Raw genomic sequence first — 14,288 nt, 5'->3', positions numbered from 1 at the left:
TTATTATACAGCGTGTACTTGGAATACAGCTTTTAACGTACATCACTGCAGTCCTTTCTAAATCACTATTTGTGCTTTTTTTTCGACACCAGATTTGGAAGAATTTTTAACCCAACCACTGAATCACAAAAGTATGCATATTACATAATATACAGTGTACCATTTTGTAAGTTAGTACACAATAAATACGTATTTTACTGCTCATGTGTTCAGAACATCAATCAAACCTGGACTTTGGAGGGCCTCCGTCAATCATAACCTTTAAAATCAAACATGTTTTATGGATTTATTACGGCCATATGTTAAAGGGTCATTTTGGTATTTTTCAACCTGGACCCTATTTTCCCATGTTTTTTGTGTCTAAGTGACTAATGGGGACAACACTTTTTTAGATTGGTCCAGTATTGAGGGAGAACGCTGCAGCCGCCAGCCGCTAAACGAACTGTAATGTAATCATTTGGGGCAACCTGGCACCGTCAGTTCATGTGCACTAAAAGTGCTTGTTTTTGCCACTGACAGGCTCTGATTGTTATTATAAGTGTCTGACAACATTATGGAAAGGACCCTACAGAGAAATAAAAACTTTTTCTTACCTTTCGCTTCTTGTTTGTCATTGTGTCATGTGACTTGTTGCCAGAGGACAACAGTGGAAACGTGAGTGAGAGTGGAGAGAGGAGTGCCACGGGATGGGACACCGGATTTGTCAGAGTTAGTTGTGTTGGAGTACAGAAAGCTTAGCTTAGTGTGAGCTAAAAGATTTTCAATGCCATGGCTGAATATTTAGAGGACTTCGTCAATATGGATGCGACGCAAGATTTCAGAACGAGCCACATAATAACAAACAGAGCCTGTCAGTGGCAAAAACAACGGTACCAGGTTGCCCCAAATGATTACATTACAGCTTGTTTAGCGGCTGCAGTGTTCTCCTTCAATACTGGAGCAATTTCAGAAAGCGTTGTCCCCATCAGTCACTTAAACAAAAACATGGGAAAATAGGGCCCAGGTTGAAAAACACAAAAGTTATCCTTTAAAAATAAACCCCCAAAACAGCTCCTCCATTTCCAGTGTGCATTGCATTGTGGGAACAAGGATGTCCATCACATATGAGATCTTCTATATTCTGCTTGTTTCATTGTTTCAGCCATTACTGAGCCAGATTTTAGTCAAGACATGACGTCACTTTGGCCCTCTACCAAGGTGTGATGTTCCTATGTTACTGTACTTAGTGCAGCTGATTTGGAACGCAGCTTGTGCTTTTGTTTTTAGCAGGATTGCTGAAGTTGCATTTCTTCCAACCTTGTATTACACAAAAAAGCTGACCAATATTGAGGGTAAACAATGGAGCAATCAAATACTTCCTCCACGGTTGGGTTTCTTGTTTTGCTTTTGTCAGCAAACAACCGGGTCCCGTCTGTCAGTTTGGTACCACAAAATACCTTTACGTTGCTGAATCCGATAATGGATTCTGGGCTCCTATAGCACCACCCTGTAACTATTCATCCTCTGCTTATACTGTCAGCCACCATAAACAAACAGAAAACAAACATTCTTATTCAAAATCTAATTTACACAAACGATGATCTGGATCTACACAGAGATGCATTTGTACATAGAGAATCTTTTAAGAAGCATCGAACGATTTTCTTTTCAATGCAGAATTACTTTAGTGTATTTTATCGTACTGACCACGCTGCCAGATCCATTTAGTGCTCTGCAGAGGCAGCAGACGTTACCCCGGGGCTCATGTTTGATATCAGTTAGTGTGCTACACTAAAGATAAGCAATGGGCAGTCAACGCCAGTTTTTTTTTGTTGTTTTTTTCATTACGAACAATAACACAGCGCACATCACTCGACTGAAAGAGGAATGCTGACAAGATGCTCTGGCCTGATGTCTTTTTTTTCTTTTTTTCCTTTTGGAGGATTTCTCCCATGATTCATCCGGAGTAATTGAGCATGTGTGGAAAAGCATGTGCTGGTGTGTGTCTGTGTGTGTGTGTGTGTGTGTGTGTGTAAGTGTGTGTGTGCTGCGTGGGAGTGTATGTATTTAAGAGAGCACCATTTTAAGACAAATTCTCTTCAGAGAAAACAGTCACCTTTAGATCGCCATAAAGTCAGCATGTCAAACATCTGAACCAAAAAAAATGTCTTATTTGTGCTATGAGAGCCATGCCCCAGACATACGTTACTGTAGCTGTTAGTCTTGGTGTTCCTGGAGGTCCCTCTGGGGTTTTTCAAGATTGGGTGTGTGAAGTTTGTTGTTACTTTTGCTCCTTCTGTCACAACTCAGGCACACTGAACACTGAGGGGGAAATGGCGATGTCGGGGGTTTGGTGTGAGATGGTGATCAGACAAAAACTGTTTTCAGAGTTAAACATCAAGGTTGGAAGGGTGCGGTTTGTGCGTTCGGTGGGTCGGCCGCTTCAGGACACCTCTTGTCACACGGTTCCGTTCTCCTGCCTCGGCTTGTGGGTCGTTGTGCGAGTGGGCGTGCTCAGGGAGGGCGCCAAGGTGCAGAGGAAGCCAGCCAGCAATGTGAGACCGAGGCCCCCCCAGGCACAAAACATGGACCAGCCATAGCCATGGCTAATGTCCTCAGGGAGGCCGTACATGTTGCGGGGGTAGCGGGATAACTCAAAGTTGATCCCTGCCACACATGTGCACAAGGAGATGATGCAGCATGTTCCTGTGTGAGCAGAAGAAACAAGCAGCATTTTAAAATGGTTCCATTATTAATAAATTCCTACATGTACTGAGCATCACACTGCAGGACAGGAATCATGTTACTGCAGGACATTGATCTACCGTCTCATGTTAACCCAAAGATGCTCTCGGCTGTCCCCAAATAAATACAGAAATTGAATAAAATTGGATTTGGTCAGCATGTTTGTGTGTGGATGTGGATGGCATATGTGCTCTCACAGTACCTCCCATGAGAAAGAGTAGCCCAGCTACATATTGCATGAGGTCATGCTGCTGGCAGCATCCCAGCACTCCAATGATCCAGCCAAAGAGAATGATGGACACGGCCATGCCCACAAAGCCGGCCGTCATTCTTCTTAGATCTGCAGGCAGAGGCAAAAACGTCACCACTGGAACCTAAGGCTATTGTTTAAACTGGTAGTTACTGATTTTGCATTGTGATAAAGCTGGATTCTGTTGCCCTCAAACTGCAGAGCTGGTGGTGAAGCATCTATCCCTCTATCAATCTACCATGTTGAAATGTTGTTGACCAACCAGGTCATTTGAAAGGGATTATAACAATACTTTAATTTGGCCTAAATTGTCAATTAAGGATGTAACGATACATCGAAATGGATCGATGATATCCAATATCATCGATGCAAAATGAAAACATTGACGCATGTCATCATCTTTAAGATACACCTTTATTTTGAAATTCCCATGGCACGTCCATTTCGGTCTAAGCGCACCTCCTTCCTTAACATTCAAACAGTGCTTAAACTCGAGAAGTATGGCACTTTATCGTGAAAAACACATCTATTTTTTATTCTTTTTACTAAAAAGAATAGCTTGTTTTTCATTTTAATGTCTGGAAGAGCTCAGTAATAAAATTGTTAAATCATATTTTAGTTGCTTTTTGTGAGTTGATATAAATGTAACTGATTGTGTTAAATGGGCGTGATATCGATCGCAGGTCCATGAATTAAATTGTATCAAAATCGTATCGTGGCAGACTTTGTGATATCTGCAAATATCGTTTTGTTGTCCAAAGAATCAATATAATATTGTATCGTGATTTACACCCCTATTACAATCAGAAAATGTGAGATTCTTAATAGGCACTATTATCTTTTTTTCATTTTTTTATTTGAATGTCAAAGAACTAAGTGAAAACCGATGAGGCTAACACTTTATTTTATAGGTCCGTCATTTCCTATTTCCTATCTCCTATTTCATTGGAGGTTTTCTAGAAATAAATGATATGGGAAAACAGGAAAGGAAATAGGAACGTCTTTGAAACAAAACCTCCAATTAAACCCAAGTAAATATTCATTCTTTCTTTTAATCAGAAACTTTATTCGTTATGTATGCTGCATGTATACTTATCTGGGGATACATTACAGATTTATGCATTATCGGCAGACCTGCTAGTCGCTGAACACTGTCTCTGTTCTCCCTATAGTCAGTACTAGTAGTAGTTAGCTTTATCCCAGTAAGCTACAATCATTTATAACATTGTAATGGATGATATTGATATGAACAGTAATACAAATATAGATATCTAGAGTATATAGTTTGGGTATGCATAACTACTACTAAGAATAATAATAATAGCTTAGATAAGGTGTTGGTGTAGCATGTTTAAAACAGAACATATTATAGCAGATTCACAACACTGAATTCAAAACTGAAAAAAAGGGGTTTCAAAAGTGAAACTGATGCAATCCAAGGTCAAACAACTCCTTCATTCTCTCTATTTGAACACGGATATCAAGAAAGAAATACAAGACTATCCGAGTGTTTTAAGGGGAGATTTCAAAGAAGATATATTGATCTGTCAGACCTAATGTCCTCAGATAAGCCACTCTAAAGCTAATGGCTTCCTAATAGTGATGACCTGATAACCTCTGGTCTGAGTCTAGACGCGGGAGGGAAGGCCTTATAAGGACAGCGATACATTCAGGAGCGAGGTGCAGTATACTCTTTCAAACAAATCAGAAATGCAAAATGGCTTGCGTTATAGTAATATGCACTCTTGTGTTAGTTTAAGTTAATAACCTGGCTGCTGCAGCTGTAGATGAAAGATTTATAGAGGACTGAAGGGGATGACAGCACAGGGAGATAACGGCATTAATCTATTTCACTAGTTCAGCTGTAAAAAAAAAAAAAAAAAAAAGAGACTACTTTATAAATCTTTGAAATGGTAAAAAAATTAGATTTTTTAATCTTAAAATGTCCCAAATATCTCAGAATGCCTGCAGTAGAGCTATGTTTTTGTGAATAATGTAATCAAGGAGAAACATGTACAATGGAAATAAGAAAGGGCCCAAAATCGTGCCTTGAGGAACGCCAAATTTCCGATATACTATATAGAGAACCGAGTCAGCTAAACCCTTGAATGCAAAGCTTGTCTACAGGACAACATTTAAACATGGTTATTGAATAATTAGGGGTAAAGGGATGGGGGTGTTTGTTGCATTTGTTTGTTCGTGTACCAAGTAATTTGATTTCCTTGAAAAGAAAAAAACAAACATTAATTTTGCTGTTGGTGTTCATACAGCGTTCATTGTGCATATATACATAAATGTATAAATACATTTCTATATATTCTAATTGTCGATATTCATATTTGGCAATACTGTATTTTGTTATGGTCATGCAAATAAAGCTATTTGAATTTGATTAAGGAGACTTCAAATTAAGCATTGACCATTATCAGATGGTCGATCGACCTTTTCCGTTGATTTTATTCTCTTTTTATTGCTAAAATAATTAATTGAATAGAGTAGAAAACAGAAATATAAATGTGGATGAACACAATAGATGCAACGAACAGACAATCAGTGACTAAACCAACTAGTCCAACCAGCTTCATAAAGACAGACAAACACTTAGATACTTACGGAGTGCGTGCCACTCATCCTGTCGTATGGTCTTTGTGATGTTGACGGGTAGATTTCGTGGTAGGATGGACGAAGAGTAGTGATACTTGACTGCGGTACATCTTTGAATTATTCCTGGCAACAACAAAAAAAAGAAAATGATGGAGACAATAATAACTGGAGCACAAATATCTTTAACACTAGTAGAGAGAGAAAGAAAATTAAGTAAAAATCTCAGTCTGAACCTTTGCCCAACTTGTGGGAAATAATATAAACACACGATAGAAAAGCTTCATATTTATTTTACACCCTCACTGAGACGGACTTATTAACCTTGTGTTCCCAACCACTCCTACATTGTTATTAAGAGGGGATTAGGAAACAATATGTAATATGGATTATTCTGCCGAAAGCTACATAAAGAACCTTAATTGTTCTCATTTAAAGTGAATCTCTTCATAATGAGTTGATGGTCAGTGCAGAAAACTGCATTCAAAATAAGCATTCAGATTCAGATACATTCAGATTTAAAGACTTTTGGAGTCCAGCTCCTACTACTACTACTACTACTGCTACTACTACTACTACTGCTACTACTACTACTACTGCTACTACTACTACTACTACTGCTACTACTACTACTACTACTACTGCTACTACTACTACTACTACTGCTACTACTACTACTGCTACTACTACTACTACTACTGCTACTACTGCTACTACTACTACTGCTACTACTACTACTACTACTGCTACTACTACTACTGCTACTACTACTACTACTACTGCTACTACTGCTACTACTACTACTGCTACTACTACTACTACTACTGCTACTACTACTACTACTACTGCTACTACTGCTACTACTACTACTATTACTACTACTACTGCTACTACTACTACTACTACTGCTACTACTACTACTACTACTGCTACTACTACTACTACTGCTACTACTACTACTACTACTACTACTACTACTGCTACTACTACTACTATCACTACTACTAGTAGTAGTATTTCAATTTCTCAGCAAATCATCACACCATCAGTAATTTGACCCTTTAGGGAAGAACAGGGTTATTTCTACAGTACTTTGCAGATCTCAAACAGGCTAGAACCACGGCAGACATCTTTCTTTGCCATGTATCGGTGACAATGGGGCCGATCTACTCAATTCATTTCTATGTTTATATACTAAACACATTATGTACTGTAATTTGAATTCCTGTTTGAGTTTTGACCAATTTGTTGCTGCATTAAAAAGGTTTACACCTGAATTGTAATTCCTGCTAATTTTGAAGATATTTTACCAAGTTGCTGGTGTACGATTTATTAATTTAATAACAAAGAACAATCAAATAAATAAATATAAATATATGTAATTATTGGTTACATTTTATTATAAAAAGTTGGGAAAGCAATGTTTAAGTCAGGCCTGATGTTGCCTTACACATAAAGAATGATCCCAGTCACTTCCACACAGGGAATCATACAGTTTATTAATTGAACACTGGTATCAGATCGGTACTCGGTATCAGCTGATACCCAAAGCCCAGGTATCACTATCGGTATCGGAACTGAAAAAGTCAGATCGGTGCATCCCTAATTTTAAATTCCCATAACTTTTGTCAAACCTTTTGTCAGACTTTATTAATCTCAGATTTTTAGACTTTCCTTCAGATAGTCAGGTTTGTGATCTACGTTTTACATCTATTCATTGAACCTTGATTTAGTCCTCACCATTGAGTACCTGGTGCCCCTTTTCATGTAGCTTCTATTGGTGTATTGTGTTTTTATGTAAATGTGTTTCAATGTGTCCTGTCTGGATGTGGTATGTTGTGTTTTAATTTACCCTTTTTAACAACGCTTCTTATACATGCAAATCAAAGACAAATTTCTGCCTTTTGTACGTAAAAAGTAGACAATAAAGTATTTTGTATTGTACGTTATTTGTTGAATTACCCAAGGCTACTATTGAAGAAAGAGGTTTATATCATCAGGGCAGCATGTTATTCCAAATATTTCATGTTTTCCAGATGAATTGATGTAGTACGTATAGAAAGGTGAACGTGTGATACCAAATTGCAGCCTGCTGTCTATAGTTTAGGCATTTGTGGTACCTTGTTGTCCATCTAAAGCTTGAAACTGATGTGTGAAATGGAAACTACTGTATGCATAACAACATTCACTGTTGATATCACATCTAAAAAGCATCAGCACTTATAATTAGGACTCCAGCTTCCAATACAAGCAGCTTTGAATGCAATTTCAACCCTGCACATCTCATGCTGAGAAGTTTTACTTCAGTTAAGACTCAACTTTCACAATTCATAAGAAATTGTGATTTTTACAGTAATAACAATAACAGACAATATGGTGGCTACCTGGCAAAATAAAAATGCTTTAAATGCTTTGCACACCTGAGGTAGATCAACGCAGGGGATTTTAATTATCTTGCCTGCTTTGTTGTTCCTACTAAGGCGGGACAAAGTACTCCTTTATACTTCTTATTGGTGCATTGACTTCGGTGACTGTGTACTTCCTCTCGTATCTCCGCTCACCTCTAATCTGAGCAGAAATCTAATCAGCCACAGTAAGTGAAAACATCTGTGTGGGTGTGAGCGGTCTAATGAAATGCCACTCAAAGATCAGCACTCACTCACTGACACTCTGCACTCACTGAAGGATTGCTGTATAGATCTGGAGCAGGTGTTCAAAACTAATAGTGTATTACTAGTGTTCAGAGTATTCATTTGACTTTATATCAGTGCATGTACTCTCAGAGTCAGCGGAGTTTGTTATTTTTTGACATCACTAGAGGCAAACATCAGACACCTTTATACCTGCGAACTGTCAAAGTTCACGAAAAAATAATTTCTGAACACAGTTTTGTAAATTGCATCACTTCAGGGCTGCGTATTTATAAGTGCACTGACATAATTTAAAGTTAAAGATATAGTCCCATAAAAATCTGACTGTCTGTTGACATCTGATCTCTCTTATGTGTTAAAACCTGGTCAGCATGCTTTCAAACAGATGAGTATGGTCCAGTTAGGTACATGTATGTGTGTTGTAAATGTCATATCACTTATGTGGACCAGCTCATATAATGTGTAAATGTATCATCACTTTGTCTTAAGCTTCTACAATAACAACATGTATTAGTCATTAGCCATTATAAATAATCTGTGAAAACATATGATATCAAATTGCTCAGATATGTATTAGTCATTAGCCATTATAAATAATCTGTGAAAACATATGATATCAAATGGCTCAGATATCAACGCCAATATTGGGCTTGATTCAACATGATTATCTAAAAAGGAACAGATGATCTTACGAATCAGACAAGGCTTATAAAACTGATTAATATCATGTGTTCACTTACATTAGGTTACATATACTGTAGTATTTACGTCTGGGGCTACTAATACAATCCTTTTTGAGTAGTTTATCAACATATGCAGTACAAGGTGTGGACATAATATCATGTACACATGTACAATTCATATCCAATATAGTAGCACTGAAACAAATATCACCTTTGTGAAGTTTGTAATCTACATTTGCTGCTGACACTCTGTGTAAGAGACAGTCAACATTCATTTTTAGACTGTATGCAATCCAGTTAAATAACAGTACAAAGTACAGCCTCAAACAGGACTAAACCAACAGCTTTCTGAGACATAGTAAGATAACAAAAGGTAGCATGTGTTGTAGTGGTGTCTTAATATGACTTGAGGCTCAGGAGCTACAGATGTTTTTGGAGGCTCTCCCCTCACTTCACAATATATTTTAATTGCTTTAATTCAGAACCTCCGTCAATGGACAGCGACAAATATTAAATGGTAAACAGAATATGACAATACATTAACAATAAGTAAAAAATAAAAAGCTAAATTGTGTGAACAATGGCAACACAAAGAGATCAGTGTTTTCAATTAAAACCCCACAAACTTCACAGGCAAAGAACCATTATAAATTTGGACTGGGGGTTTGGCGGACCTCCCCCAAGAAAATTTGAAGGTTTTTGACCTAAAACTAGACTTCTGGTACTTATTCGCTCAACTACCTACTAATGATTACTTGGCACTCAATTAATGTGATGAACATCGTTTTATCAGTGCTCATCATTGCACATTAGTAAACAACCGGTTTCCGCCCGGCATCCTAACAGAATTACAGATGACTCGCTCTCATCGGCGATATTATGTGGCTGGGGGAAATTAATAGATTTTTACACATGTTAATTGTACACTGTTGTCAGTATATTATGATTTTTTGAAAAGCAGAACTGTTATACTGTACTGTTATTCCAGAGCCCTCTTGTTATTAATTATGTAAAATGTGTTTTTAATGTTAATACACAAGATTGCAATTGTTAAACTGTTAAACAAAAAACTAGGGCTGTCCTCGACCAAAGAAATTCGACTCATACGATTTTGTGGACTAAACGATTAGTTGATTTAATCGACAGATCTGTAAAACTGAGAATCAAACAATAGCATCACTTTAAATCTTGTGTTGACCAGCGATGTGCTCATAAGTTTCTTAGAAATAAGTCATTCAGCATTAAAAAAAAGCATAAAAAATGACTAATCGACTAAAGAACTCTAAGAACAAAACAACCTTTTAGTCGACTAATCAACTGAGAGGTGGCAGCCCTACAAAAAAATGCCATTTTTCATTATTTTTAGGTAGATGAAACGGTGCAGGTTCAGGATTTTGAATGATGTAGTTGACAATTTCCAGAGACAATGTTTGGAAGAGAAAACTGTCACTGGGCTGTTTTAATGACGTCTACTGACAGCTGTAATCACAACAACAACTTTATGTTCTCTACATCAGGCTTTTCTACACAGAGTCTTTGTGTTATCAGCTCAGTTTTAGGATCTTATGTGTCTGGATCAGGTGTGAGGCCTGTTCAATGGCTTCTCATTGTTGTTCAATGAGGAAGGGCTGTGCATTATGTTTTCTCTGCTTTGTGGCCTCAAATTCAAACCAAACTTATCAATGATTCAGCTTCTTTTTTTGCAGTATGAGATCACCTTTTTATCACATTAACCTTTACAAGATTTATGCAAAACAGGGTTGAGAAAACAGAGCAGCAGCAGCCATTACAGAGAGAGGGGAGCTCATGCAAAAAGCTGGGGTTCACTCAGCACCATGGACAGCGAAATGTGACACATAAAAGAAAAGCTTCTGCACAAACAACATCCTCATCTATAGTTGTATATAACCTTCACTTTTCAAAAGGCAGACACACATTGAATGTATTGAAAGGATAGGAAAAAAGCCCCTTGAGATGTATAGCATCTCATTTTTCGAGGGGACACAAATACAAAAACACATACAAACAAAACAGCATTACAAACTGCAAATACACAGATACAGACAGCATTAGTACATATCAGTGTGTGAGAGGAGCAATGTGGGCCTCTGTTGCCATCCTGTTTGTGTCATGCAGGCTATATAGGTGTGCAAAATGTGACAAATAAAGGATAGGATAGCTCCTTGAGATGTATAGCATCTCATTTTTGAGGGGACACAAATACAAAAACACATGCAAACAAAACAGCATTAACATAACAAACATACACTGCAAATACACAGACAGCATTAGTACACATTAGAGTGTGAGAGAGAGGAGCAATGTGGGGCCTCTGTTGCCATCCTGTTTGTGTCATTCAGGCTATAGGCTAATTTATACTTTTATTTTGTTTTATTTGTTTTTATCTTATGCACTTTGTGCTCTTTTATCTTGCTTTTATATATAATATGTAAAGCACTTTGAATTGCCTTTGTGTATGAAATGTGCTATATAAATCAACTTGCCTTGTCTATAGGTGTGCAAAATGTGACAAATCAAGAAAAGCTTCTGCACAAACACATCCTCATCTATAGTTGTATATAACCTTCACATTTCAAAGGCAGACACACATTGAATGTATTGAAAGGATAGGATAGCCCCTTGAGATGTATAGCATCTCATTTTCGAGGGGTTCCTATATAGACACAATACAAACAAAACAGCATTACATAACAAAACATACACTGCAAATACACAGACACAGACAGCATCAGTGTGAGAGGAGCAATGTGGGCCTCTGTTGCCATCCTGTTTGTGTCATGCAGGCTATATAGGTGTGAGCTCATCACTGCTGCTGCTGCTGCTGCTGGAGCATCAAGGCCTGCTGCTGCTGCACACACACTAAAGGAAAGACTGTTTACCTTTGTAGATAAGGTCCTCGGTCTCCAGGTCGAATCCCTCCCGGTGACACTTCCTCCACAGCCCGGAGATGGTGGAGTTGAACTGCCGGTTGCAGTGCGACTCCATGGCGGACGCTGCGGCCAGAAAGTGCCGCTTGGTCCTGATGAGAGCTCCAGCAGCTCCAGCATCTGGGCCGCTGCTCTTTGGAGGCATCTGGAGCGGCAGGTTGTGGTTGGAGATGTAGATGTAACCCGGGTCGTTGCGCTTGTTGGCATAGTTTTTACACCTCTCCCGGTGTCTCCTCGCGTCGGTCTCGTACCAGTAATCGGTGCAGATGGCCATGGCGAGCAGCCCGAGCGCACAGAAAGCCAAGAAGAGACCAGTGCCTGTTAGTATTTTCATAGCGGCCATCTTCTTCTTCCCGAACAACAGTCGCTAGGAGAAGGTTGTTCTTCCTCCGTAGCCGTGGTGACGGTGGAGGTACCGCGTGAAATGAATCACGACGGCACTCACAGCCTGGCGCAGTCCTGCACTAAGAGGAGCATGATGATGGTGAGGGTAATGGTGGTGCAAGGCCAGCAGCGTCGTCTGGACTGGATGCTGCTGCTGCTGCTGCTGCGGTCTATTGTTGTGGTGGTAGGCTACCCGGTGGATGCAATGTTGTTCCCACCATCTGTTATGGTACAGGAGGAGGAGGAGGAGGAGGAGGAGGAGGAGGAGAGGATGGATGGATGGCGACCAACGCTGTGAGGAGGAGGCAGTGATGTAGTTGCACGCTCTCTCCTCCAGGTTGTTGGATGCAGGATGGATGGATGAGGATGGAGAGGAGAGTGCTGCTCTGTTATGGGAGGAGTGGTCATTAGTGATGCTTCAATGGTCACCTTTTTGGATTTGGTGAACATGTAAAACAAGGATGAAGTGGAGGGAGAATTTATATTCATATGCATGTTAATCTTTATATCATTATTATTATTATTATTATTTTTTACCTGGAAATATGAAGAGCAGCAAAACAAAAACAAAGTCCAATATTATTGGTGACTTTATTATGTTTTTTTTTTTTTTTTTACTTTATTGTATTTACTTTATTGTTTTTATTTTATGACTCAGCCAATTAACCTAATGGATATTTTAAATAGATAAGTCATACCACACCTTCTCACACAAAAAGTAGTGATGCTTCAATGGTCACCTTTTTGGATTTGGTGAACATGTAAAACAAGGATGAAGTGGAGGGAGAATTTATATTCATATGCATGTTAATCTTTATATCATTATTATTCTTTTTTTTTACCTGGAAATATAAAGAGCAGCAAAACAAAAACAAAGTCCAATATTATTGGTGACTTTATTATGTTTTTTTTTTTTTTTTTTACTTTATTTTATTTACTTTATTGTTTTTATTTTATGACTCAGCCAATTAACCTAATGGATATTTTAATTAGATAATTCATACGACACCTTCTCACACAAACAGTAGTGATGCTTCAATGGTCACCTTTTTGGGTTTTGTGTAAACATGTAAAACATGGTGGAAGTGTAAGGAGAATTTATTCATATCTTTAAATCATTATTTTCCTACCTGGAGATATTAAGAGCAGCAACACAAAGTGGTTTCTATGAATAATTAGTTCCAAAATTATTGGTGACTTTATTATGTTTTTTTTTTTTTTTTTTTACTTTATTGTATTTATTTTATGACTCAGCCAATTAACCTAATGGATATGAGATGAGTGCCAGCTTAGGTTGCCTTAAAAGGGGCTAATGATGTAGTTGCGCGCTGTCTCCTCCAGGTTGTTGGATGCAGGATGGATGAGGATGAGGATGGAGATGGAGATGGAGATGGTGGATGGGGAGGACAGGAGGGTGCTGCTCTGTTATGGGAGGAGTGGAGATTAATGATGCTTCAATGGTCACCTTTTTGGATTTGGTAAACATGTAAAACAAGGATGAAGTGGAGGGAGAATTTATTCATATGCATGTTAATCTTTAAAACATTATTTGTTTTTTTTTACCTGGAAATATGAAGAGCAGCAAAACAAAGTGGTTTCTATGAATAATTAGTTCCAATATTATTGGTGACTTTATTATTATTTTTTTTTTACTTTATTTTTAATATATTTACCTTTTTATTTTCTGACTCAGCCAATTAACCTAATGGATATTTGAAATAGATAATTCAAACGACACCTCACACAAAAAGTACCTCAATCATATATATTATACTGTATATGCTCTTAATGTATATGTTCTTAATATGCCTGTATATTTTCTTAATATGCCTTGTACAAAGTATGTCTTATATATGTACATTCATGCTTCCTGATATGTATATGTTCTTAATATGCCTGTATATATTCTTAATATGCCCTTGTACAAAGTATTTCCTTTTATAATTGTAATATAACTTATTATTTTTAATGGAGCTTCCCAGCAAAAAGCATTTCACACGATTGTACTTGTATAACCGGCGTGACAATAAACATCTTGAATCTTGAA

General features: G+C 37.9%; 1 protein-coding gene across 1 annotated transcript; it reads right to left on the bottom strand.

Moving 5' to 3' along the window:
- Positions 1–1,977: 1,977 nt before the first annotated feature.
- si:ch211-150g13.3 (transmembrane protein 178B) lies at positions 1,978–12,669 on the bottom strand. Its single transcript, XM_037758906.1, has 4 exons — positions 11,810–12,669; positions 5,588–5,701; positions 2,927–3,064; positions 1,978–2,685 (listed from the first exon to the last, which is right to left on the bottom strand). Exons 1-4 carry the CDS (start codon positions 12,198–12,200, stop codon positions 2,438–2,440), a joined length of 891 nt encoding a protein of 296 aa, XP_037614834.1. The 5' UTR covers positions 12,201–12,669; the 3' UTR covers positions 1,978–2,437.
- Positions 12,670–14,288: the final 1,619 nt, after the last annotated feature.

Source organism: Sebastes umbrosus, chromosome 2, assembly GCF_015220745.1.
Source record: "Sebastes umbrosus isolate fSebUmb1 chromosome 2, fSebUmb1.pri, whole genome shotgun sequence".
In the NCBI taxonomy this organism is placed as follows: domain Eukaryota; kingdom Metazoa; phylum Chordata; class Actinopteri; order Perciformes; family Sebastidae; genus Sebastes; species Sebastes umbrosus.
The sequence above is the reverse complement of the archived record's forward strand: the minus strand, read 5'-3'. Positions and strand labels throughout refer to the sequence as shown.

Coding starts and splice junctions, on each gene's coding strand:
- si:ch211-150g13.3 (XM_037758906.1), bottom strand. CDS start 12,200: ATGGCCGCTATGAAAATACTAACAGGCACTGGTCTCTTCTTGGCTTTC. Junction 3,065..5,587: donor GGATGAGTGGCACGCACTCC/GTAAGTATCTAA, acceptor CTCTGCCTGCAG/ATCTAAGAAGAATGACGGCC. Junction 2,686..2,926: donor GCTACTCTTTCTCATGGGAG/GTACTGTGAGAG, acceptor CTGCTCACACAG/GAACATGCTGCATCATCTCC.